Raw genomic sequence first — 26098 nt, forward strand, 5'->3', positions numbered from 1 at the left:
TCTTCCATAGATAATCTTCTCAATGAGAAGAATTTAGTGGTTTCCCGCAGTACATACCTACTGTCGCCCTCTATAATTTTTGACTTGAAAGTTCATAGAAACTTTTAGACAATGTAACGTTACAATCTACCAACAGATGGCGTTAAGAACACTGAATCATAGTAGTGGATTTTAAAGTACAAATTGTCATCCATCAATTCCATCATGGATAAATTTTAATTTTAAATTTACCATCAATTTGGAAAGGGTGATTAATGCTTACTACATATTAGCAAAAAGAATAGATAGTAGAGGGGTCCTGTCATTGTAAATTTTGTAGTCACTGTAAATTTACTGCCATCTATCGACACACGACTAAAACTCAAAATGAAAACGTATAAAGTTATCAAAAAATGTATATATATGGATAAATGATTTTATAATTTTTATATCATTTTGATCCATGTTCATTCACTGATATCTATGTGTTAAAATTGTTAAATATGAAACGGTGTCGTCACGCCATCTAGCCGAGAATAGGCTAAAGGTGTGTGCGGCATCTATTCGAGAATGACTTTTACTTGAATTCCGAGGCACGTTTTTTCCTTAGACTTTATTCGTCTTATACGAAGTTACATATGTCTTTGATATTAGTAATGATGTCCCGTCTACCACTAACCTCAACTCGCCAAAATGAACCAACTAGAAACTCAGCCCACATAAAAAAAACTGTGATTATAATAACAATATCCTAGACTACCCCGACTCGCTCTCAAAACTGAGACAAATCTAACGACACTTCAGCTTTATAATACAAACTACCAGGTACTTATGCTACCTAAATACTTGTAAATACCAAGGTCTTACCCGTCTAGTAGCCGTGTCTCGGAGGAATGATAGTTATTGTATAAGGATGCTTTTACACTGGTGTGGGTCATTCACCTACTGCAGTTGCCTAAACAAAGTATTAAAGTTTTTAGGATGCCAATCAACAGACATTTTTATTCAACAAGTTTCTCAGTATAATTACACCGTGAGACCTAATGAAACTACTAATTTGTCAGTAAACGAAACAGAATATTAGTTAAAAACTTCTATATTTATCAGACAACTTAAAATATATGGGTGGGGTGTATCTAAAGGCTCCGTCACACAGGCGCGTTTTGCGGGCGGCGCGGCGCGTGAGCGAGGCGCGCCGCTTTTACATATAAAACGCTCACGCCCGCGCCTGTGTCGGAACCTTAACACATTCGACACCGCGTACCCGACTCTCGGGCACTCGTAAACTTTACTCAGATGCCGGCATACCCGCTAGTCGGGCAAGAGCTATAAACCTACACGCGACGCCGAAGTGCCCGACAGGCGGGCAAGCATTGCATCTTCACTACCTCAGGGCTGCCACTGCCACTAACAGAAAAAATTGTAAGTCTTCTGATTATTATGTGGTCGAAAAGTTGGTACAGTTGATTATTATATTTTATTACTACACTTTGTATTTTTATTTACTTTACCTAATGCGATTACAAAATAAAAATTAATATTATTAGTTGGTTACGTGAAATTGCATACACGGGTATGTATCAATAGGAGTTAGAATTAGGAGAAGAACAAAACGGGGAGCCTAAACAGGTGAGACAGCAGATTTAATTTTATCAACGTACTTATACGAAAGTTACTTGGCACAGCCCTGAGCGTCCGCCGCTTGCCCGACTAGCGGGTTCGCGGCGTGCGGCATTGAGTTGCACGTAGGGATTGCAATCCGGTCCGGCGGATCCGGTAATCCGGCCGGATCCGGCATTTTTTAGAAGCTACCGGATCCGGTTGAAATCACCGGATCCGGACCGGATCCGGGAAAATAGAAAAAAAGACCGCACACAGCACCCACTGAGCGTTTTAAGTGAGATAAAGGCGACACATAGAAGAACGAAGTTAAACAGAATAAAGAACGAATGAAAAAATCCAAATTTAGTAAAATAAGAAGATATTTAATATGACGATGAATGAGAACAGAAGAGGATTTCCTCTTCTTTCATGTTAGTGGCACGAATCGGCACGATACGACGGTTACTTAAATAATTAGAAGTAAACATTAAAGGATGGAGATGCCATGGAAGGCATTTGTAACGACCGGTCTGGCCTAGTGGGTAGTGACCATTCAGTGACCCTGCCTATGAACTATGAAGCCGATGGTCCTGGGTTTGAATACCGGTAAGGGCATTTATTTGTGTGATGAACACAGATATTTGTTCCTGAGTTATGAGTGTTTTCTACGTATATAAGCATGTATTTATCAATATACTATACGTATATATATCGTCGCCAAGTAGTACTACCTAGAGCTAGCTACTACCCATATTACAAGCTTTGCTTGGTTTGGGGCTACGAGTAGGTCGATCTGTATAAAATTGTCCCCAAATATTTATTCATGTATTATTTATTTATTTGTGATTTAGGCTATAAAACTATTTTCACGGATATAAAAAGAAAGTAAGATAATATTGGAACGCATATCATACAATTTTGGTTAAAAGTAAAATATCTTGTTACTAGAATGGATGTTAGCGTTACAAATAATTCCATCAAAGAACAGTTACGAAAACTTGTCCTTTCAAGGAGTTCCATTTCCCATCCCATAATTATCCCATTAACAGGCTTTGGAATCTAATCAAATTTATATTTTTATTGTAAACGTATAAATTTGAGCATAATGTGAATGATTAAATATAATAAAATTAATAAATGACTTAGATTTCATATTTTATTTTTAAATTGAGATTGACTATGTGACACTTTTTAATACTTAGATTTATTTTATTGTTAAAAAGTTATTTCTTATTAACTTCAAATTGTTGTTTTATGAATACATTTGTAAAAATACCCTTTGTTTCTCATATAACGCATAAAACTTGAAAAATATGCCATTTAATTAACTTTAATATCCTTATACCTAACCGGATCCGGTCCGGCCGCATCCGGCCGGATTGAGGCCAAAATCCGGCCGGATTGAAAATCAATCCGGTTTGCAATCCCTAGTTGCACGTCGTTGCCCGACTAGCGAGTACTGTCGGTTTCTGGGGTATTGTTTGAAATTTTGCCTGGTTGCGAAAGTGTTAAGGATCAGTATAAATCTGCTCTGCAACGACTACATAAATACCTATTCTTATTACGTTAAAACAGATTTCACTGGGTTTTGGCTTGGTCTGGGTGACGAGCCCCTGTGCTTTCTTGTAGATTAGCATGCGGGTTGGAAATACAGATGTAGTGCATAATTGTTTTCCTTCGTATTTTCTCGGAAACGTTCGTATTTGTCATGCTACTTCAATCAACCTCGGTGAAACTGACTGATATAGACACGTTAGTATGTTTCAGTGAAAATACGAAGGAAAATAATTGTGCACTACAACTGTATGTAAATAAAACAATTGAGTACATTTTCTTCTCTATAATGATAACTTAGAAAAAGAAGCCAAGGATCTTCCCTCCAAGATGTTTCCTTCTGGCCTCCTCATGATCCATGATGCCACCGCTCGTTGTGAGAACAAGGTATCTGTAAGTAAGGAAAAATTATAATTTAGTAACGAGTCTTTACAGGTTGATTCTTAACATGAGATTTATACTCAATTCTCAACATTTTCTTACAAAACCAGCAGACTATGTACTGTAACTATTTTGTTTTATAAGTAAATGTATGAAACAGTACTCACAATGTTCACTATAAAGTGGCATCAACTTGTACTATTTATTTTTTCATATAGCACAAACTATCAAATGACAGCCAACAAGAACTATTGGCGATTCGCGGTAGTTGTGCGGATGTAACTGAATTGCAAAAAAATTATGATGTGATATTATTAAAATTTTGTATTTTATCATTAAATTTTCCATCCTTATTTTGAGAAGTTAGTATTAAATAAACTACATTAACAATAAGTTAACAAACTAAGATTATGACAATTTAGTGTTAGTTACACAGCTTTACCAAATTAAAATGATAAGGCCTGTGTCATTCGGGCAATAGATTCAAAATAATTGACACCTTATACCAGGGGTCACCAATTAGTTTTTTGAGAGGTCCGGTTTTTTAAATAATAATGATTATTGCGGTTCATTTCTATTTGAGTTTATTAAATAAGCAAGCTGTAGTTGAATATACCTAAAATAATGACTCAAGCATACAATGTCAAAATATACATTTTTTCTTTCATAATTATGTATTTATTGCTCCACTGACAAGAGCCCATTTCAATAAATAAATGATGATGAAAATAAAAAAAAAAATTTTTATTTGTGTAATATTTGGGCATTATTAAGTCCTAATTTTAAGAAAATTATAAAAATAGTTATTTCGTTTTAGTATATGCAACAAAAATTTAATACATACATATAGGTATCCCAAATGTTCATAAAATTACTAACATATAATGAGTATATAAGGATTTGATACATGCCTCTTAAAATTTAGATCAGTGGTCACCAATTACTTTATTTAGGGGTTCGGTTTTTATAATAAAATTACCATCATGGCCAATTCTACTTGACTTTATTCAATAAGCAAATGTAAGGATCCAATTCGCCATTTGGTGACCCCTGATTACACCATGATAACATTAGCAACTAACAGAAAAAAAGAATTTGAATGTATAACAAATAAAGTCAATTCAATTAATTTAAACTCATTGTGGTATTATTTACACAACTTGTTATTAGGAAAGTAAATAAGACCAGGGTTTTATTTTAAAAAGTTTTTTGGTTGTATACCCTGACATAATTAAAGTTATGAATAGTTTATTATTTATTTTATTTATGTATTAATATATGTGTTATGTTATCAGAGACTGTGAAAGCACTGAAAAGAACCTGGCACTATAAACAGATGGTGATATTTGATTGTATTCAGAATCACTTTCAACAAATTCATTAATATTAATTTTTATAATAATATTATATGTATTTGTAACACTAGGCCACAAGGCTATAACATAACCTATAGATGATGGCAACCGAGTTATCAAACAATTGAGATGGGATGACCTACAATGCACAGGGTATTTGGGGCGTACACAATATTATTAAGTTCGTATAAACATTATATAGAAAATGTAACTTACCCGAACTGCCGGGATGGCAGGAGGTTAGTCCATCTCTCTATGTCATTGATCGGTACATCGAAGCGGGGTGAAATGACTCCACACTTGTTCAATCTTCCAGTTAGGTTAACGACAATCTTGCCGGCTCTGTGATCATCAACGATTTCGAACTCGCCGATGTAACCGTGCTTCATCATCACAGTCAAGAACTTGACGATAACTTTGGAGCAAGGCCTGATAAGCACTTGCCTTTTGCCGCGCTTTTCGGCATTATGAATGGACTTCAGCGCATCACTCAATACGTTCATACGCACCATGGCTGTAAATAATAAGAATCAACCGTAAGTTACATGAAACTTATAGAAAATCACTTCACAGACGCAAACGTCAAAACACGATTAGAGGTTATCTGCTGAACATATATAAAATTAAGGTTTCATGACTGAAATAATTAATCGCAGACGGAGCCGATAGATTACTTTCACGAAATATTCATAATTCTGGATCAAAATACCGATAAATTTTCTGATTACCTAGGATTTAAACCCGCCTCGACTACTCGAAATGACAGGATAGTGCAAAAGAATTTGGTAACTTTTTTTTTCTAGAGTTGCCAGTATTTTTTGAGAGGCGTTTTTTGAGGTTAAACTTTTTCAACTAAAGGCGTGTCCAGACGGGGACAATTTTTCACCAATCTGATTAAATTGTCGAGTTCGCAGAAATGCGAAATCGACTCCACACTCGCGTTCGCAGCTTCGCGCCGCGATTCGCGCACGAGTGTGCAGCGGGCTTAAGAGCGATATAGAGCAAGGCAAAATAGACAAACGAACTAACAAAGCGGTTCGAGGCTGTAGTCGTGTGTTTAGTTTAAATTAATCATAATCAGTTATTCAATAGGGGTTTATGTCTTTATATATGTATTGAAAAAGTACAAAGGAAAAATAAGATGTTCATCTTCCTTATAAATCTTATAATTAAATAAAAATGTATTCATTATTAAATTTTCTAAAGCATGCGAACCGTTATGAAGCTCATTATTTATGTATGGCAACATTATGAAAAATAATTTCATTCATTCATTCATCAATCTACCGTTCACGTGAAGTTGCTTAGGGCCAAAGTAACCAACCACCATACTCGACTGACGCGTTTCGTTTGTCTCGATCGTGCGCGTCCTTCTTTCATTGACTTCTTTCAAACTCTTGCGAAAATAAGTTTTGTTAGTTTAAAAGTTTATAAATACTTATTAATCAGATACTTTATGGCTTACAATGGGACTAGTACAAACTGCACTTCGGATTTATTGTTTGAGTGGCTCTTGGGAGCAAGTTCTATGCAATTATGACTAGTGTACAAAGTTGAGTGAACTTGTGAGTAATACAGTGTCCATTATGTTTAGCGCTGGGCTAAGCTAAATCCTACAGGTGTGCTGCTGTCCGCATTGTTGTGGTATTCAAATCCTAGCAACCACAGTCTATGATGAAGTTATGTTCTGTCAAGTTGAATTATCGGTTGTTGGAGGAAGTGTAACCAGAAAACATGTAAAAGTGACTGCATATAGTAAACTTAAAAACTTGTAGAATAACGTAAGACTGGTCTTCAGTGAAGAAAAAGAAACTGGACATTCTACATGTGATGGAAGAATTAGAACGGTTATTGAAAATGTGTTCGACGAAACTTTGGGGCGCTTTCGTGTTATGCTTCATCTGCATTCAATTGGCGTCTACAGCTGACAGTACAGGTAACTTGATACAGTTGATACTTAATAAATACTTTTATGCATGCATGTTAAATTAAAAACTTCCAGGTATTTTAAAATCAGTTGGTTGTAGTTACTTGTTGAGGAAATTGAAGATTTGGTCACATCTGTCTTTTGTGAAGACATAGATAGTTTGTGTAGATTTTTTTAGGCACTTGGTCCCTGTCATGGTCTCTAAATTGACATTATTACTGCTGATTGTTATTCTCAGTTGTTGATTGCATTCATTGTTTGACTCCATCATCATCATCATCATCAGCAGCAGTTAAATGTAATTAAAAATGCAATCTGTATGAACTGAACAATTGCCAACTACAATGATCATACATACATAACCCTCTAAAAAGCTTTATCTTTAAAGTTAACTTTTTTCTGGCGTTCTTAAGAATTGTCTAGAAAGAAAGTCCAGTAACTTTATATATCTATATTCATCCATCTATCTATCTCTACCCATTTTGATTAAATAGTATCTAGTATCTATCATATTTGGTTCTTGATATTCATATCCATCAATTAAGCTTAATAGGGAACTTAAGTCTGTACACACATTTGTAGTATCTGTAATGAATGGGGGAACTGCCATAAATTTCCACTTACATAAAAGCTTCTAAAGATTTTTTCTAACACTGGCATGTGGCTTACTTTTAATGCACTATAACCCCAGTTTTTTTTATTTAATTTCTTTCAACTAAGCCATTTGGTTAATAAATAATAAATTCTACTGTGAAAAACTTTGTACTGACCACTGCAAACTCAAACACAATAGAAAATTCTGTATCAATATTTGATCTAAGAACAATGAAGGATTGATGAATCCTACACCAAGTCAGACAACGCAATGGAGCCACACTATTATTATGTCACTGCCCAAATCTAATGTTTAATTTGTTTTTGGTTTTTTGTTGTTTTCTTGTACTCTTATTTTGTATTATCAAACTGCACAACGGGACTTAATCGCGTATTTAAGTTTTAAGATTTACCTCCGACGTTTCGAGGACGGCGTTGTCCCCGTGGTCTCGGAGAAGACTGGCTCAAGTTGACATCAACATCTTCTAGCCGCGCGAGTTTTTCGAACTACCCGCACTTGGTCTTGTTTATCAGTTTGAACGTTTTGCGCACTAGGGATGTCACTCTGTCGACACACAACACTAACGATATTCGATTTATCGACTGTCGATATTCGTTTCCGCTTACATTTACTAATGACTGGACAGCTGTTAAGGAACATATCGCAGCTGTCAAAAATCGTCAGGTCAACAAGTCTGCGGTGGCTGAGCATTTGCTGGAGTCAGGACCAAACCACTGGATTGAGCTGCATAACCCTAAAATCCTCTCCACGGATCGCCATTTCTACAGTAGAAAAGTGCGGGAAGCCATTGAAATCAAAAAACATTGCAATTTTAATCGGGACGAGGGTTTTAAGATCTCATCCACATGGAATCCAGTCATTAGTAAATGTAAGCGGAAACGAATATCGACAGTCGATAAATCGAATATCGTTAGTGTTGTGTGTCGACAGAGTGACATCCCTAGTGCGCAAAACGTTCAAACTGATAAACAAGACCAAGTGCGGGTAGTTCGAAAAACTCGCGCGGCTAGAAGATGTTGATGTCAACTTGAGCCAGTCTTCTCCGAGACCACGGGGACAACGCCGTCCTCGAAACGTCGGAGGTAAATCTTAAAACTTAAATACGCGATTAAGTCCCGTTGTGCAGTTTGATAATGTTTAATAATCGTGAAAGTTTAAATCAGTCTCTTATTTTGTAGTTTCACAGTGCCTTGGTTTTTAGGGTTCCATACCCAAAAGGTAAAACGGAACCCTATTACCAAGACTCCGCTGCTCTAGCTCATCTAACTTTGATACAGTTGTCTGGTCATAGGAGCAATCTAGAATGTAGATTAATTGTAAGTATTTAATATAAAGTCATACTCTAAGGCAGGGGTCGCCATTTAGTTTCTTCAGGGGTCCGGTCCTTAAAATGACCATTGTGGTCCATTTCTACTTGAGTTCATTAAAAAAGCAAAAATATAATAATAGGTTGGCGGTCCGGATCCAAACCGCCATTTGGTGACCTCTGCTCTATAGAATTTGTTTTATTATGCGAAAACGTCTGCCAATGATACCATAATGACAAAAGTTCCGTGAGACATAATAATATTAAATATATTTAAAACGGGTCACTCACGTGACGTGACGTCACGACGTGAATATATTTAATAGATACCATAATGCTTAGAAAATAAAGTGAATGTGGAAAAACTCAACATCTCAGGTGAGACTCGAACTCACCACTCTACCAACTGAGCTACCAAGACTTGCTCAATAATCAAATAAACTAATAAATATAATATTAAAATGAAAAACTAAGTAACTTGGTAGTTTTTTTTTGTTTACATTGTCCTAATATCCAAAGAAATAAATACTATATTGTATGACGTAACTGTATCCACATAGGAACATTTCTGACTCTTGGGTTGCCTAGCAAATCCATTAAAATATTCACTTTATTAAAATAAATTTGATATTTTAAGTAGTAAAACAGCCTCAGCCTTATTGCACAGACAATGCGGTCACTCCGGAATGCGAGCGAGACAGCGCAATGCGAGTATATAGCGATGTACCGCTCGCACATCAGTATCAGGATCGGCGTGCCGATCCGCATCCAATGTGAACACCGCCTTAGGCCCCGTACGCACTAGCGGATTGGCCGCTAGTAGACTATGGTGATGATTTATTAGGTACGTGCAGGTTTATCAAAACAAACAGATTCCTCGTAGCACGGTTTTGTGAAATGAAGCTGTTAATATCCATCAACACTTTTATTAAGGAGAAGAGCTCATAGCGAATGGGTAAAACTAACCTTTAATTAATAGCATTGTAGCACCGTACCGTGGGCCCTGGTAGGTGATATTCATTTCCATATAATTTAACAAAAATCGTAAACATATTATTCATAAACTAGACGGGCCCGCAGCTCCGCTCGCGTAAATGAAATAAAGAGTTTGTCTTATGTTTAGTTAAATACCAACATTATTATGTATTCAACCCTGCCAGGGTTTATAACTGTGATAAGGATTTCTTATTTGTCAAGTAGGTAGCCGTTATTTGGATAACTTAATTCGAAAATTTCTTATAACGTACGTAGGTATTTATTTAAAACTTGTTTTAACATAAAATTATTACTTATTGTTGTAAGCCTAGTTGCAAAAACGTTCATTAGTTTTGAATTACTTATTTTCCGCTTTAAGCCACGAATATGGACGACCACCACCCATAAATCGCCTTTTCATACAAACCATGGTATAATAATATACTCCGCCTGGTACTCTATTCCGAGATTCGCGTATGACCTAACTGACACGGGCCTACGTCATCATGCTGTTTACAGGTTCTCAAATTTTAAAATGTGGGAGAATTTTAACCAACGGTGAAACTTATTTTAACGGCATTAATTTTAAGTTATTCTTGTAGAAACATAGTAAAATAAAACAAATCGAATGTATTAAATTAAACTTTATTTATCTATACAAGACAAACGTTTGAAAAACTAATTCACAGTTACACATTAGTTACCAAGCTTACGACGTGAAAAGTTTGGAAAACACTGCGACTGCTGACACTGAGCGAGAAGGAAATAACAATTAACACGCGTTCGACAAGGATGACGGTCAGGGCATGAAGTTATCTAGATCCGAATTGTCAAATGTGACAGCGCTATCCTGTGTTGCCAGTAATGTAAACAGAATTACCCGAACGTCTGAAATTTCTTTCGTGAATCGGAAGATATTGCTAACGAATAATTAAAAATGACGTGTTATTGTAAAATTTAAGATAACATACATATAAATGAAAATTATAAAATTATAAAGAAATATTTTAACTTAATAACCATAGGTATAATGTACCCATGTAACATGTTATGTTGAAATAAAGTGGCAATGTTATTGTGACGTAGGCCCGTGTCACTCTGGGAATAGAAGACCATGTTTTATTAGGCCATGATACAAACGTAGGTAGTCCCCATTTCCCTTTCTGGATCTTAACATTACTACGGCTAAGGTGACGCAACGATCCAAAGGACTCACCTGGCCTCCGATACCAGATCACGTCATGTTTCTTGCGATCTTGCGATAGCTCTCGCCATCGGGCGTCTCCCATTTTGTTGTCCCAAGTACGCTGGTCTCCCATTCTATAACTTTGTATTTTTGGCTCATCTCGGCAGCCCTTTCCCTGGACGAATGACAATGTTTGCCGAAGCCATGAAAATCAATCTGAATAATAATAACTCATAAAGAAATTTAAAACAATAAAATACAAATTATTAACACGATAATCATACGATAATATTAATTTGATTAATATGTCATAAATGGCATAATTCACTCGTATGGGCTATGGACTAAGGTTGAGGTTGGCAGCACTTTTTATTTTACTTCGTGTAAAAAAACTCAGAAATACCTGTATACCAACATGACAAACATAATTTAGGTTACTTTAACTTACGGATTATTTGGTCTAATCTGTAGCACCGCCAAACGAAAGCAACCGAGAGTTGCCGAGAAATGGTCGAAGTCGTAAAATGAAGATTGTTATGAAAATTTCTTTTCCTTATTGTAAATTAAATACGCATCGAAAGCGATAGTTTTTATGTTCTAGGTTTATTCTCATATGTAGATAATAGATTTAAACAGTTTTTTCTTATCATACGTGCGTTGTATTCGAGATACGTGTCAAAAACTTTTTTAGAAATTTGTAAGGCGTCATCTCTCTTCTTCGCTCGTTTTTTATCCCGTTCTGGTTTTTCAATTTTATATATATGATGATCTATATATATATATGACATTCATAAAATATTATTTATTTACCCAACTCATTTTAATTCACCCGTACTATCTTCATCACCGCGACACCGGCCGCGCCAATTTCTCGGGAATCAAAACCGTAACATTCAGATTTGGCAGTAATAAACTTGTGTCTGAAATTGACACGTCCCTAAATGACAGTTCCAGAATGGGGTCGACTTAATTAACTCCGTTGTAATCCTGCAAAGACAGGTTTGCACGTTTACCGCTAAAAAGCTCGCAACCGCCACAGCGGGTATCGGAATCCCTAGCATCGACGTCTCGAATGAAGTCCAGTTCCGCGGCCATTTAGAGGGTAAGGCCAAATAGCCTCCAAAAAGCTAGGTGTGTTTAACAGATTGAGACAGTATTTCACTCGACCAGTATTTCACATATGGAATACTGTTCTCATCTGTGGGCAGGGCACTCCAGTACCAGCTTCTCCCTCTGGACCGCATCAAACGGAGAGCGACTCGGAATTGTGTGCTTCCAGCATATTACAGATCGGCTTGACTCCTTGACGCTGCCTAGATGTAGCATTTTCTATTGCATTATAACGGGGCATGTTCCGAGGAATTGTTCGGTTTAATCCCTACCGCATTTCCATGTGCATTTATTCTGCGTTTATTCAACTGTGCGTTTCTCCAGGAACTTGCACTTGCCTTAGACAGCTACACTGTGGAATGAACTGTCGCCCGAGGTATTTCCGATACGACCTTCAAACCTTAAGAAAAGAGCGTACTGCCATCTTAAATTCCGGCAACGCACTTGCAACATCACTGGTATTGTAGGTGTCCAAGGGCGACGGTAATTGCTTACTATCAGGCGATTTGTCTACTCGTTTGCCGCCTATATATGTTTGCTTATAATATTTGAAGAGTTCCCTCGATTTCTGCTATATCCTAATCCTATCATTAGATGCTGACCTGATGACATTGAGATTAGAGATGCCCCGAATAGTGAATTTGGCCGATAACCGAATATTCGGCCCCTCTCTCGGCCGAATACTAAATATTCGGCGACCGAATATTCGGCATGACATGCGAACATTTTGAGTCACAATTGTTATGAAAACTGTTCGCCAACAAAGCACAACGTTTGCTAAGATATATTTTTATGCTGAACATAATTAATGAATTTAGTTAGGGATCACTTAGAGTCAATCAAATCAGACCCATGATAAAAATAAAATATTTTGTAATCAACAAATGCAAAAATGCCTTCGTATTTAACTACTTTAAAGAATACATTTATAATGTTAAATATACCTAGTTTTAGGTTATTTATTTGTGTAATTTTTCATTTTAGGTAGGTGCAACAGATATTCGGTATTCGGTCGAATAGTAGCATAGTAGGCAACATTCGGCCGAATACCGAATATTCGACAAAGTGGCCGAATAGGCCGAATACCGAATAGTTGCCGAATGTTCGTGGCATCTCTAATTGAGATCAACTGTGAATACCCTTTCAAATAAAGAAATAATTTTCCAAATCGGCCATAGATACCTACGCAAAAAGAAAATTGTTGAAAAAAAAATAGATCCCGACGAATCGAAAACCTTTTTTGAAGTCGAACTAGAACGAGGCTAGTGTGAAAACGGCAGACGATGTGGTGGAATATGTTCGCAAGAAGACCCGTTACGAGTTGAAAGTGTTCCAGCTGCGATCGCGACATTACGTGCACTTCAGCTCGTTTGTGGTGCGCGTGCCGCGGCCGCTGCTGGAAGCCATCGCGAGCACGGACTTCTGGCCGAAGGGTGTGATATTTCGGCGGTTCCGTGGGAATCTGCCGAATCCTACACCAGAGCAAGTGACGCCGCAACAGAAAACTGCGTCACGAAAATGATTTTTTAGTATTTAAGTTTTTATTATTGTATATATATGTTAGTTTGTAAGGTATGTATCTATGGGCCTTAGTAGCCTGAAAATAAATGCTTTGATTTTGATGATGATTTGATGATGAAAACTTCAGCTCTCTGTGGCAAAACTGGCAAAGTTCCTATAGGTGTACTTAAAAAACAATATCCAGACGTCAGATTAAATTATCTCAAGGACTTGTAAGCATAGGTACACATACATACATACATATACTTACCAAATCTTTTTCATTTCAATAACGTGTAGGCAGATAAACAGCTTTCGTATTGGTATGAAATAGACTGAATTGAAAAAAATGCACCGTTCAATCCGGTCTGGCCAGTCCTGAGTTGAAGCAAAGACAAAAACGGCCACAGTGACATACCTAAACATCTGTATAGATTAGCTCTCGCCATCTGACTATTATTGGATAGTCCTTGATACATGTTTTCCGTCCCTCATTATAGTCATTATTTACACCCTCTTATAAGAGGCTTATAAGAGGTTCAGAAGGCATTTGATACTTCAAGTAACGTTATTTCTGTACCCGTTGCTCACACGTGACGTATTCGTAGTTCAGTTATTATGAAACAACGGTGCGGTAGCCAAGGTACCTATGCCTTCACCCAAAAACAACTCAATCAAGAACTTAATGAACTTCACTAAGTTAGAGTGGTGCTAAAATATTTAATGACGAATTAACGTCAGAGCCGCATAATTTGCCAGCATGCGGAGGTGGCGTCAATTAGTTATTACATCAAAGACTATGTAGGTAGGCGACGCGCCTTAATAAAATACTTAATTAATAAATTAAGGGGGCGGTGCACTCTTGTAGACAGTGTAGTTTGAGCATAAATACTGCAGTGTCTAGCTTCGGGCACTCACTGAACTTAAGGTTGCATTTTTAGTCGTCTACAACAGTGCTAGCTCGAGGGCACTACTGAAAACTGGATGGATTTAAAAACTTTTCACAATCCTAATGTTAGATTAGTCTAGCAGTAGCTGGACAGAAGCATTGAAAACTAAAACTGAACACTTGGGTTATTTTGGTTTCCGTTAACTTCGGCATATTACCGGGGATCAGACGTACACAAAATTAAATCTTGTGTTCTAAAATATGTAGTTAACAAATATATTAAATTACATTACATCAGGTGACAGTGTAAAAATATCTTTTATAACTAACCATCAACTACGAGCACATTTACGCTCGCTCCAAATCAATATCAGATTGGGACGAATTAGAATACGAGTTTTAAAGATACATTTACTTTATTTTAATTATACTATATCTCTCGTCTATTCTATTCGTCTTAGCCTAGCTTCCTACCAATCGTACCGTTTGAATGGGTCCTTGAGTTGGACTATATCATGCTCATTTCTATCTGTGAAGGTCTGCGGCTTAGAACAAAGCTCGAACAAACCAGTGCGAGTTTGCGCCATAACTTTAACCGTGGTAAATTAAAGTGGTGAGCGTAACGAGTTTAGCACTCCTTATTAGGTGTTATCAAAGCACATATTGTAAACAATAGGACAACTTCTTAGCGTTAGCATAGTTGCCTAAGTCCTAACGTTAGTTAAATACATATCAGAGTGTGTACTTTACTACTTTAGAAGCGAATATCTAAAAAGATAATAAATATACCCAGCAGTAACCCCGTAACGATCCCAGTATTATAAATTCTTGAAATTGATGAAATTGCCTCTTTAAGTTTACGATCCTTAAGCAATGGATCTTGACAGCACGATATCGTTCATCTCGTTGCTCTTTAATTATTAAACATCTCGGACATCTTGGTCGACCAACGATCGGTGTCAGCGCGCGCTATGTCACATCAGCTATTACATTTATTCATATTTACCGTTTTACAAGACTGTTTTTGATTATGATAGTCAACCATTTTCCAGGCATAGTATGATTTATCGACCATGTGGTCGGTAAGTGGTAGGTGTACCTATGCGGGCTATGCGCTAATAGAATTTCAACTTTGGCATTCCGATTGAACTTTTAAGTTCAAATTATATTGCACTTTCGAGAAATGTGACTTATCTTCAAATGAATCCTCAAAGCTGCAATTAATTGGAATACATTTGGATTTTTTTGGAAAACCTTGTAGAGTGCTTGCGGCCTGGAAAAGGGTTAAGGCCGCGTAACTCACTTGTTCGTATTTGCAAAAATAAAAAGTTTAGTAAAAGAAAATAAATTACAGAATAATTCGTAAACATGACAGCAAGTTGCTCTCTGTGCGGGCGTTTATTTATCACTTTATGGTATTAACTATATGGTATTACACTAACACTTTTTAAAATTTTGTTTGTGTGTGTTGTTCAGGTGGGGAGGGGGGGGGTAAGCCGAATATCACCAAATATCACGTACTTTTTTCTGAAAATAATAGTGTAGAAATGCGAGAAAATTACATTTTAGAAAAATACACAATTCAAATATGTTTCTAGGCTAAAATATAGAATAAATCCAACGCACAACTTAAAATTCAAATGTTGAAAAATCTACGTGCGATTAAGAGTGGGAAGGGGGTCGAGGGCCGAGGCAAATCTCACATCTCACCAAATGGGGAGTGAGGGTCAAAAAATCCGCAAAAATACCTCACTCAATTAATCGTTATATTATTTGTATTTCACGGGGACATTTTTAAGAAACTATTCAAACGGCCTATACTTTTCCTTCGCTTTTCTAAGTTTTTAATATTCTTCCACTTCTAGTTTGTTTTTCTTTGAATATGTACATCATTGAAAAAAATTGCTGATTAGTCTTAAGTAGCGTAACTATAGTACGCTAGGAAGTAGCATGTTGCAGATAAGTCAGTAAAAATACATGTGTAAGAGTTTATCCGAACGTGTTTGATTTAAACAACAAAACAACACCATGTTCATGTCATGTTCAACACTTGAATCTTCGAGGACGCGAGTCTGCTCAGAGTAGGAGGGTTTTTACAGAAATGCATTCAGGAGCACGCACCGGAAAGTGCCTAAGTACCTTGGTACCTAAAGCGTAACTACATCTATAGGTATAAGTAGGTATAGGTACATAACAGTACGTTGGGTCCTAAAAAACGTAGGTATACCATTACCACCGTGTAGGCACACGTACTAAGATTTTCACTATTAGTAACATTAAAAACCTATCCCTTACGAGGGTTGCACTGAAAATGTCGGGAATAGAGAAAACTGTCGCATCTAGACGGTCAATCTTTATTTTAATACATACTTAAACTCAAACTGACCACGCATATAAATTTTCTTTTGAAAGTAATCATTCTGTAATGCACACGGCTCATAATCCCAAAGTCCTTTTTGTATGGCGATTTTGGGGCCTTAGTGGTTTTGTATGAAATTCGTGGAGTAGCCAACGGAATTGAAGTTTTTTTACATATATATATATATATAAAAGATTTTTTTACTGTTGTCATATGAATATTTAGGAATGTCGAAATCTGCCGATATGCAACTTTTTTGGCAGTCTTTTTAATTAACAGCACAAATGCGATTTTAATTTTTGACGTCGCTTTGGAATGACATGCTTCTTTAAGATCACCCATGGGATAAAATGAAAGTGACTTTCATATTTAATTTTAACTGCAAACGAGCGTACGATGAACTCTAGTTCATAAAAAAATAACAGAAGCCCATTGTAACTTTTATTTGTTCGCTGAGGGCATATTGAAAACCGTTTAAAAATATGATCCGAAAAATCACTTGGCCAAAAATTCAAATAATGTTCGACATACAATTTTCAAATTGCCAGTAATTCTTAAATACAAATGACAACCAAATGGAATATACCTTAAAAGTTTTATAAAGAGTTACATTTTTATAAATTATATGCCTGTTTCTATTATGTTATTTCTAAGTGTCCCATTCCCGAATATTTCAGTGCGACCCTCGTACGAGAGCAACCGACGCACTCAAAAATTATAGACGGAAGCAAATACATAAGTCTGCGTTGGTGCTTATTTGAAATGTTCCTGTGATTCAAAAGAAAATGTTCGGTCGGTATTTAACTTTATCAAAAATAATTACATTAAACCAATAGAATTTTAACGAGCACCTACTAGTTAGTTAAAAAAAGAATGATTAAAAATTTAAAACTACCATATATTTAACGCGCGTAAACACTTCGTAAACATAGAGACTTGTTTCTCAAAGTTTCACAGTTACATATCCCTACATTGTGGTTTCGTCGTAAGCTGTGAGAAACTTTACCTTCTTCCAGTCGCGTAGTAAGTAGGCGACGAGCGGCGGTAAACATCATCATAAAGAAGCCTCGGAAGAAGGCTGCAGGAGCTCTCCTGTATAGGGTTATTAATATTAAAACATGTTGCGGGCCGAGTAAATACCGGCAATGAAGAGCACGGCATCGCGACGCAGTTCAATGGCTTTTGCTCCTAGTTTACTACTGTTCTGGGCCCGTGATAGAGATAATTTGTTTACTATGTCGGTTCACTCGTGTAAAGTCAATGTATTGTGATGATGATTGCGTAAGATTATAGTGCATTTGACCTTTTACCACTTTCATGATAACGACGATAAGTTCGATAACACTTCTATCATGAAATATATTATTTATAAGGGAGAAAAAATATATGAAAACATCGTAGCGTAGATTTGGTGCAACATTCATCTTAATTTAGTTATTTATTTTCTTGGGACTCAGTCGTAACACTATTTAGAGTTTAGACCATAAAACGTCCTGTAAAATAATATGCGACCCTCACCCGGTCTACCTAAATATTTCCCAACTAAGTCGTATAATGCCAACGAAGGTTGTTTATCATGCACGTAAGTATGTACAGTCAGCAGCAATAGTTGCTAAGCGGGCGAGGTGTTCAAAATGATCTTGACGCCACTTTATTGTTAAGAGAATAAGAGCGCGTCAAGGTAATTTTGAACACCTCACCGCTTAGCAACTTCTGCTGCTGACTGTACTACTTGCACACTATTTATCTACGTAAATAAAACCGGCCACTCTCTCTCTCTAACAAAACGCGTCTGTTACAATCAGGACAGATATGGCCGCTAGGTGGCGACAGCGCCCCTCGCGGCTTATGGCCACCAAAATTGGTGTGGAACGGTTGTACTTTTAGCTACCTGTTGCAAAGCGACGAAATCGCGGAGTGAGCCACGCCTGGCATTACTAATGTTGTGATTTTCCGGGTATACAATGCCTAATAACTAGGTGACGTTATGCGCCTCTGACATCGTAAGGTATGCCGGTGACAGGTCCCCGAAGGCTATGTGACGTTCTGGGCGCCTGCAACCCTCGCGACCCTTTTTAATTATTCATCCGGCCCAACCAGATCGTGATTGTGTAGATCCCAGCCGACACACGTGCCTGGATTTACGAATAAATCAATACGGCGTGATAAAATTAGCTAGGACCTTTACAAATTTTTAAATTAGCACGGTTTATTTTTAAAAGTTGGGACCAAGAGGTCGTTACCTCTGAATAACCCCGCACGTTAACCTGCACATTTTAGGATTACGAACATGGAAGCTCATTCCCAATGGTCAACTATCAATTTGTGAATTGACATCTCAATACTTAGCTTATTTATTTCAGAGGTAACTGGAGCCTAATTTCTGATTGTGTTATAGTTAGCCCAAAAGTTACTTAAAGATATTTACGAGTTTTACGATAGTTATATTTCGAGTAGATATTTTTACCAAGCGAGCTTTCGATGTTAACCCGCAAGTCCTATATCAACTTTATGAGGTAATTAGATTAACTCGTAATACGCTTCATCTTGAAGTATATCTTGAACCAAATCATTAAAATGTTTCACTTCCTTATCTTTAAAGTTCCTGGTAAAGTATTATGAAATCCGTCGGAAACCACTCGGGGTGTTTCCAAATTTTACGACAGCTTAGCGCGAAGCGAATACCAAGAGCGCGTAAGTACGTTATCGACTATAAATTATACACGCCTTTTGAACAGTCAACTTCGCCCTGTGTTTCGCTTTTCCCGCGCGTTCGCAGTTCATACCGTTCAAAAACAACTGTAATTAATTAGCTTCAGTTAGTTAATAACTCCAACATATTGTGCAACGTTGTTTCTGTAGGATTTAAGCTCTCGTGATCCATAACAACACGCAATGGCGTTACTCAGTGACTACCACCCCTAACAACATAAAAGGCATGGATGGTCATAACTCATAAAGAAAGATAGATTTAGAAATAATTCTTAGCAAAAAACACTTAAGTACATGATACATTCACTTCTATGGATCCAGAGTTAGGATTTCCTGTGTTACAGTAAGAGTAATATTATTCTTAACTTAATGTGTAATATCTATGAAATCCTATGGATCATATTATGTTGTTTTGAACGCTTTTATACGTACCTATCTACGGGATTGTTAGTAATCCGCTTCCAACTAACACTGACTACCCCATTAAGAATGACAATATTCATGGCATGTGTTGTCCTACCGGAGTCCTGGGCCGGGCAACTGACACGGATAACACAGGATCGATTATTTTCTATTTTTACTCATTCGTGCCGTGCACCTCTGCAGTAACCCGAACGGAATGAGTCTTCGTTAAACTAACAAAGGACGTCCGACGGTCATCAACTCATCATTGAGGCCTGAAAGGATTTTTATGTTTTGTGCAACGCACTGGCGATTTTTTTTATGTAACACTATACAATCATTTTCTTTTGTTGTTTTATTCAGACCTTTTCATTAATATTCGAACCTCATATCATAATTTCACAATGTTGCAAAAAACCTAAATATTTTTTATGCGTTTATGATCTTTTGTGCAAGAAATATTTATTTAGTATTGTTATTTCAGTATCTCTCTCTCTCTCTCTCTCTTTGTTTTAAAAGATGGGTAAAATAGTAGTTTAAAAATATTAACCAACATATTTTACTTCAAATAAAAACATTAAATAAAATCCTACGCAGCGAAGGATTTTCGTGGTGAAGAACAAATTAACGTTGTTACTCTGCATTTTCTAGTAACATAAAAACCTTAGGGCTCTTAAAACGTAAAGCACCAAAAACCTGGGATTTGTCTCTCGAGTGACAAAAGGTTGACCTTTGTTAGTTCAATTTGTAGCCGCACAAATGTTCCGCTAACCTTGGTCCTTATTAAGAAACCCTATAAGTCCTGAATCTCACCGGCTACCCACAATACCTAGGGCACTGCTGTGGTCGATGTAGAGCTCTGTTAGTATCAAGTATGCATTAAATCCTAGAGCGACGAGTGCTTTACGTCGATTAATAACGCTTGCTTGCGACTAGGGCGGTTGCTAGTAAAGTTGAGTCAGTGACGTCCCTAAGGACAAGCATATCAATTAAGCATACGATCACTTTTGGTTTAAGCACTTGCGTTTCCGTAAATCATTACTGTCAGGTCACGTCCGTTCGCACTCTACCGACTTTTTTTTTTCGTTTATTAATTTGGGCTACAATTCATAATTAAAACATTTGGTTGAGTGAAAAAGTTGTCAGGGAACATCCGGACTGAATGTAATTTTAATACCTAATTGTATTCAAAACTGCGAGCATTTTACGTAGGTAGGGACACTCATTAAATTATTCGCGACTTTTTTATTTAATAGAGGTACCTACTTTTTATGTAGGTACAGCAATCACATTTATCTGATGGATGTTTTAGATAAATAAAAACCTTCAAAAGTTAGGCTGGATGGGACACATTTGTTTGGACTTTCAAGGCGATCATTTGCAAAAGTATCTAGATATCTTCAAAACCTATCGAATGATGTGGCACACTTTGATTTTTACTTTTACCAATGGGGATCACCCCTTAAAACTCATGGGTGGTAGATTTCATCGTCATCGTCATTCCACGCAGATGAAGTCGCGGACGGAAGCTAGAACGAACTAAATAATATTATGAAGTCGCACTACATAACAAATACAGTGAACCCGACTTCAAGCGGTTCAACACCTCGACTTCGTGTGAAACGGCTCGTTTTACATCAAATGTTCTTTTCTACCTTGTGTTTGTACAGTCGACGTCAAAGATATGTATACACTTTTGCACCTTACTCCTTTGCAATAAGGCGAAAAATGTAAAGATATCTTTGACGTCGACTGTATAATTGAATATAAAAAGGACATATTAGCTCGAACCCATAAATATTTACAGGCCGGACCTATGCTCAGCCCAAACCTCGTAAAACTTTTTACTCACAGTTCCGGCTGCCGCAAGGTGATTTCTTAACAAAAGGTACCTACTATAGGCAATTCGGATTGACGAGAAATTCTGAATATGTAGTGCTCGTAAATAGTTTTTTTTTGTCAATAACAAGGGTCGTGTTTACATGTTTATGGAATCTGTCAACATTTTTCGTGATCAGTAATGTGGGATGTGTATTAAAGAATTGTGGTTCTATATGTTTTTATTTTTAATTTTGTGAGATTTCTCCTAAATGACGCAATTTCACACATTTGGGATATATGTGCACCTTAACTTTCATCAATCACTCAATGAGTGTACCATGCTACAGGAAATCCAGTAACTAAGGTTCTTTATTCGGGTAGGTGGCCTAACCCGTCCCGTACTACATGCATATCAGGTAGGGGTCACAAAACCGTGCATATTTTAGAAAACCGGTTTTTCGGTTTTTGTGAAACAGCAAAACCGGGTTTCCGGTTTTTTCGGTGATTTCGAGTTTACGTATTAATTTGTAATATAAGCAAGTATTTTGAAGATCAATTCTTTAATATTACCTTTATCTATACCAAGACCATCAAATTCCATCAATAAAGTTTTTAAAGCAATTCTAAAACGGAATGCCTAAGCAAAATATTACATGACAATGGTGTTGACACAGTCCTTCTGGAAACACACCGCCGATGATGCCCAACTCGCTAAACGAGGTAAAATACCGGGATTTGATTTGGTAGCGGCATTAATCATTACACCATTAACAATATAGAACTACAACATACGCCCAGTCTTCTCTTACTGCCCTGGTCAACGTGATTTCAAATAACATCGATGGCAACAACATCGCCACCACGATTATTCAAATCGGCGAAACGAGGATATCCAACATATATAAGCCTCCACGTAGCTGCTGCCCTACTCTACGCCTTCCTTGCTTGGAACATCCATCCCTTTACGTTTGAGACTTGAATAGCTACCATACCAGCTGGGGATATTGGAAATTTGATGCCAGCGGGGAGGCGATCATGGACTAAGCAGATAGGAACAACACTTTTTTAAATAGCCGTTTCTAACAAAGGCAAAAGAACGTTCAAATGAGCTCGATGGAGAAGTGACCACAACCTGGACCTAGTCTTTACAACAAAAGCAATAGACGATACCCCAGGGGCCGCCGAGCGGTACGTGCTAGCAGATTTCCCACATTCTCAACACCGCGCAGGCTTAGTTATCATAGGTCTGAAAATACCGATGATTGAGTCGTATCCCGCCTAATAGCACCTCGCGGGTGTTTGCTTATGGTGATGACCTAACCCTTGTAACACAAGAAGACAGCTTGAAAATGGGACAAAATACCCTGGAAAAGGACCCAGATCCTAATATCTTAATAGACATTATCATCTAATGATCTAATGATGAATATTTCTCTCGGTGGCGTTTGTGCCCCAGAACTTCCAAGACCGAGGTGTCCTGCTTTCACCTGTGCAACAAGATGGCCAACAAGGAGCTGAGACTTATATCGACCGGGATATGGACCGTAATTACCTTTTGCATTGTTTTCGAGCTCCCGATATTCCGACGCAGTTACATGCATCTTGTTCACGGGTAACCTGGGGGTCACGGTCGATATAAGTCTAGTGAAAATAACCGTGAATCATTCAAAACAGTTAAGGAGCTGAGAGTAAAATTCAGGGGCATCTTCTCCACCACAACTTCCTTCCTAAATATCTCCGAAGTATCCTGGATAGGAGCCTCAACTTCAAGGAGCACTTATTAAGCAGCCTATTTATCTGCAAAAGTGGGCAAATAGATACTGTGGTGAACGTGTCCACAGTCATCACGTCTCTTAGTCATGATCTCATGTTGATACGACAAAGAAGAAGAAAACTGTACATGGTAAATGCCGCCTGATTGACTTTTGTTATAATTAATCCAATAAACATTTTTAACTAGAGATCAATGAGCGTTACTACTCGTACTATAACTTAAACTAGGGAAATTAAATAGTAAGCTGTTTATTTCTACAAATTAGTGCGTAACTTATAATGTACTGTATTGTTCTAAATATAATAGCAAACTCTGAAGTGCTTGTTGTTCATCAAAATAATTGAACTATGTACCTATATAAAACTGTAAAATCGAAAAACTCGAAAGAGCCGGTTTTATCAAAGTTAAAACCCGGTTTTTGCTATTGGCTGTAAACCCGGTTTTTCCGTTTTTCGATTTCGGTGAAACCGGGTTTTTGACGCCTAATATCAGGCAATCAGCAGCCATTCAATTTCTGAACTTTCAAATTTCCTATGTGTCCTAAGTCAGTATGAAGGTACCTAACTATGTAAATCATAATATTTAAAGGTATTTTATTGAACAAACTTACGTGTGAAATATATTAAATATGCACGCATATGAAACGGGTCGGTTGTAAAATCGACATCCACCTGGCGTCAGATTACATTGTGGTTTGTACACGATCGATTCCTACACTCACTAGTACAACGCGTTACTTACATATAATTTACTAACATGACCGAATAGGACAACTGCTCCTGACATCGTAAATTATAAATCAGGAAAACCGTGATGGGAATGTGACCGACTTCTTGTGTAATAAATAAGTAAGGGATAGCGTAGAATATAATTATGTATAAGAAACTAATAAAAGTAGTGGGGATTTCCTCTTCCTCCCGATCGCTTTTTACTACGGATGTGTGTAATTTAGACTTCCCTGTATAAGAAACTTTTCGCGTGACTACGAATAACGTCAACCGTGGAATATTAGTTGACCAAAAAAGTCGTTATGATTTATAATGTACTAGACGGGCCCGCAGCTCCGCTCGCGTAATTGAAATAAAGAGTTTGTCTTATGTTTAGTTAAATACCGACATTATTATGTATTCAACCCAGCCAGGGTTTATAACTGTGATAGGGATTTCTTATTTGTAGTCGTTATTTGGATAACTTAATTCGCAATTTTCTCAAAAAATGATGTGATTTGATAAAAGGCAAGATTGTATTTTTTCATCTATATTTATTTAAAACTTCTTTCAACATAAAATTATTATTATTTATTTGGACGGCCACCGCCCATAAATCGTGTTTTCATACAAATTTAGGTAGTTCCCATTTTCCTTTCTGGATATTAACATTACTTACTACGGCTACGGTGACGCAACGACCCAAAGTAAGTCCTGGCCTCCGACACCAGTTCACGTCATGTTTTTCGGTCTTGCGATAGCTCTCGCCAGTCGCCATGGCCGAGGTTGAGCAGATCTTGAGCAACTACGTCGTTCCAGCGGTACCTAGGACATCCAATCGGGCGTCTCCCATTTCGTTGTCCCAACTACGCTCTCGTCACGGCACGATCCTCTCCCATTCTCTCTTAGTGTCCGAGCCACTGTAGATTAGCAGCTTTTGTGTCTCAATATTTCGCCACTATATCGGAACACATTCTTATTTCTATGGCAACAAAGTTATATTACGATATTTGAGTGACTGCTGACTGTACATTTGCTTATTTTCATCAAGTCGCTCAAAAATAACTGAACATGCACTTTATCTACCTACATTACAACTTGCTATCAACTTTGTATTTTTGGCCCATCTCGGCAGCCCGTTCCCCGGATGAATTACAATATTTGCCGAAGCTGTGAAATGAAAGTCAATCTGAATAATATAACTCAAAAATAAATTTAAAACAACAAAATACAAATTATTAATAATATGATAATATTATTTTGATTGATAAGTCATATATGGCATAAGTCACTCGTATAGTTGGTCAAGCAGATCTTGTCAGTAGAAAAAGGCGGCATATTTGAAAAATGTATGCGCGAAGGGATATCGTCTCATAGAAAATTTGAATTTCGCGCCTTTTTCTACTGACAAGATTTGCTTGACCATCTATATATTAGGCTATAGACTAAGGTAGAGGTTGACAGCACTTTTTATTTTACTTCGTGTAAAAAAACGCGAATAACTGTATACCAACATGACAAACATAATTTAGGTTACTTTAACTTACGAATAATTTGGTCTAGTCTGTAGAACCCCCGAAACGAAACTAACCGAGAGTTGCCGAGAAACGGCCGAACGTCGTAAAATAAAGATTGTTATGAAAATTTATTTTGCTTATTGTAAATTAAATACGCATCGTAAGCGATAGTTTTTATGCTCTAGTTCTATTCCCATATTTAGATAATAGATTGAAACAGTTTTTTCTTATCATACATGCGTCGTTTTTGAGAAACGTGTCAAAAACTTATTTGAAATTTGTAAGGCGCCATCTCGCTTCTTCCCTCGTTTTTTATCCCGTTCTGGTTTTTCGATTTTATATATATGATGATGATGATTGTCATAATTATTATCTGTTTAGGTATCTGCCTATGTAGGTGCCTACTAAGACAATAAAAATTAAAAC

At 37.1% G+C, this 26098-nt stretch overlaps 2 protein-coding genes across 7 annotated transcripts in view; one reads left to right on the forward strand and one right to left on the reverse strand.

The window, feature by feature from the left end:
* Positions 1 to 3406: 3406 nt before the first annotated feature.
* LOC134792847 (small ribosomal subunit protein uS8A) lies at positions 3407 to 5707 on the reverse strand. The gene is made up of 3 exons (XM_063764253.1): positions 5600 to 5707; positions 5088 to 5385; positions 3407 to 3526 (listed from the first exon to the last, which is right to left on the reverse strand). Exons 2-3 carry the CDS (start codon positions 5381 to 5383, stop codon positions 3433 to 3435), a joined length of 390 nt encoding a protein of 129 aa, XP_063620323.1. The 5' UTR covers positions 5384 to 5385; positions 5600 to 5707; the 3' UTR covers positions 3407 to 3432.
* A 468-nt stretch (positions 5708 to 6175) lies between these two features.
* Positions 6176 to 26098, forward strand: part of LOC134792848 (protein sidekick) — a 57479-nt gene continuing 37556 nt past the window's right edge. For 4 of the 6 annotated variants that reach the window (XM_063764257.1, XM_063764258.1, XM_063764259.1 and 1 more), the window contains exon 1: positions 6177 to 6807. In XM_063764257.1, the coding sequence (XP_063620327.1) occupies positions 6702 to 6807 (106 nt within the window). In that variant the 5' untranslated portion in view covers positions 6177 to 6701. Of the gene's footprint in view, positions 6808 to 26098 lie in introns of all 6 variants that reach the window. The other 2 variants (XM_063764254.1, XM_063764256.1) reach the window with 1 other exon arrangement.

Source organism: Cydia splendana, chromosome 8 (assembly GCF_910591565.1).
Source record: "Cydia splendana chromosome 8, ilCydSple1.2, whole genome shotgun sequence".
NCBI lineage: Eukaryota > Metazoa > Arthropoda > Insecta > Lepidoptera > Tortricidae > Cydia > Cydia splendana.

Excerpts from the sequence above, each read along its gene's own strand:
- LOC134792847 (XM_063764253.1), bottom strand. The coding sequence starts at position 5,383 with ATGGTGCGTATGAACGTATTGAGTGATGCGCTGAAGTCCATTCATAAT. Across the intron at positions 3,527-5,087 it reads CTGCCATCCCGGCAGTTCGG|ATACCTTGTTCTCACAACGA; the intron begins GTAAGTTACATT and ends CCTTACTTACAG.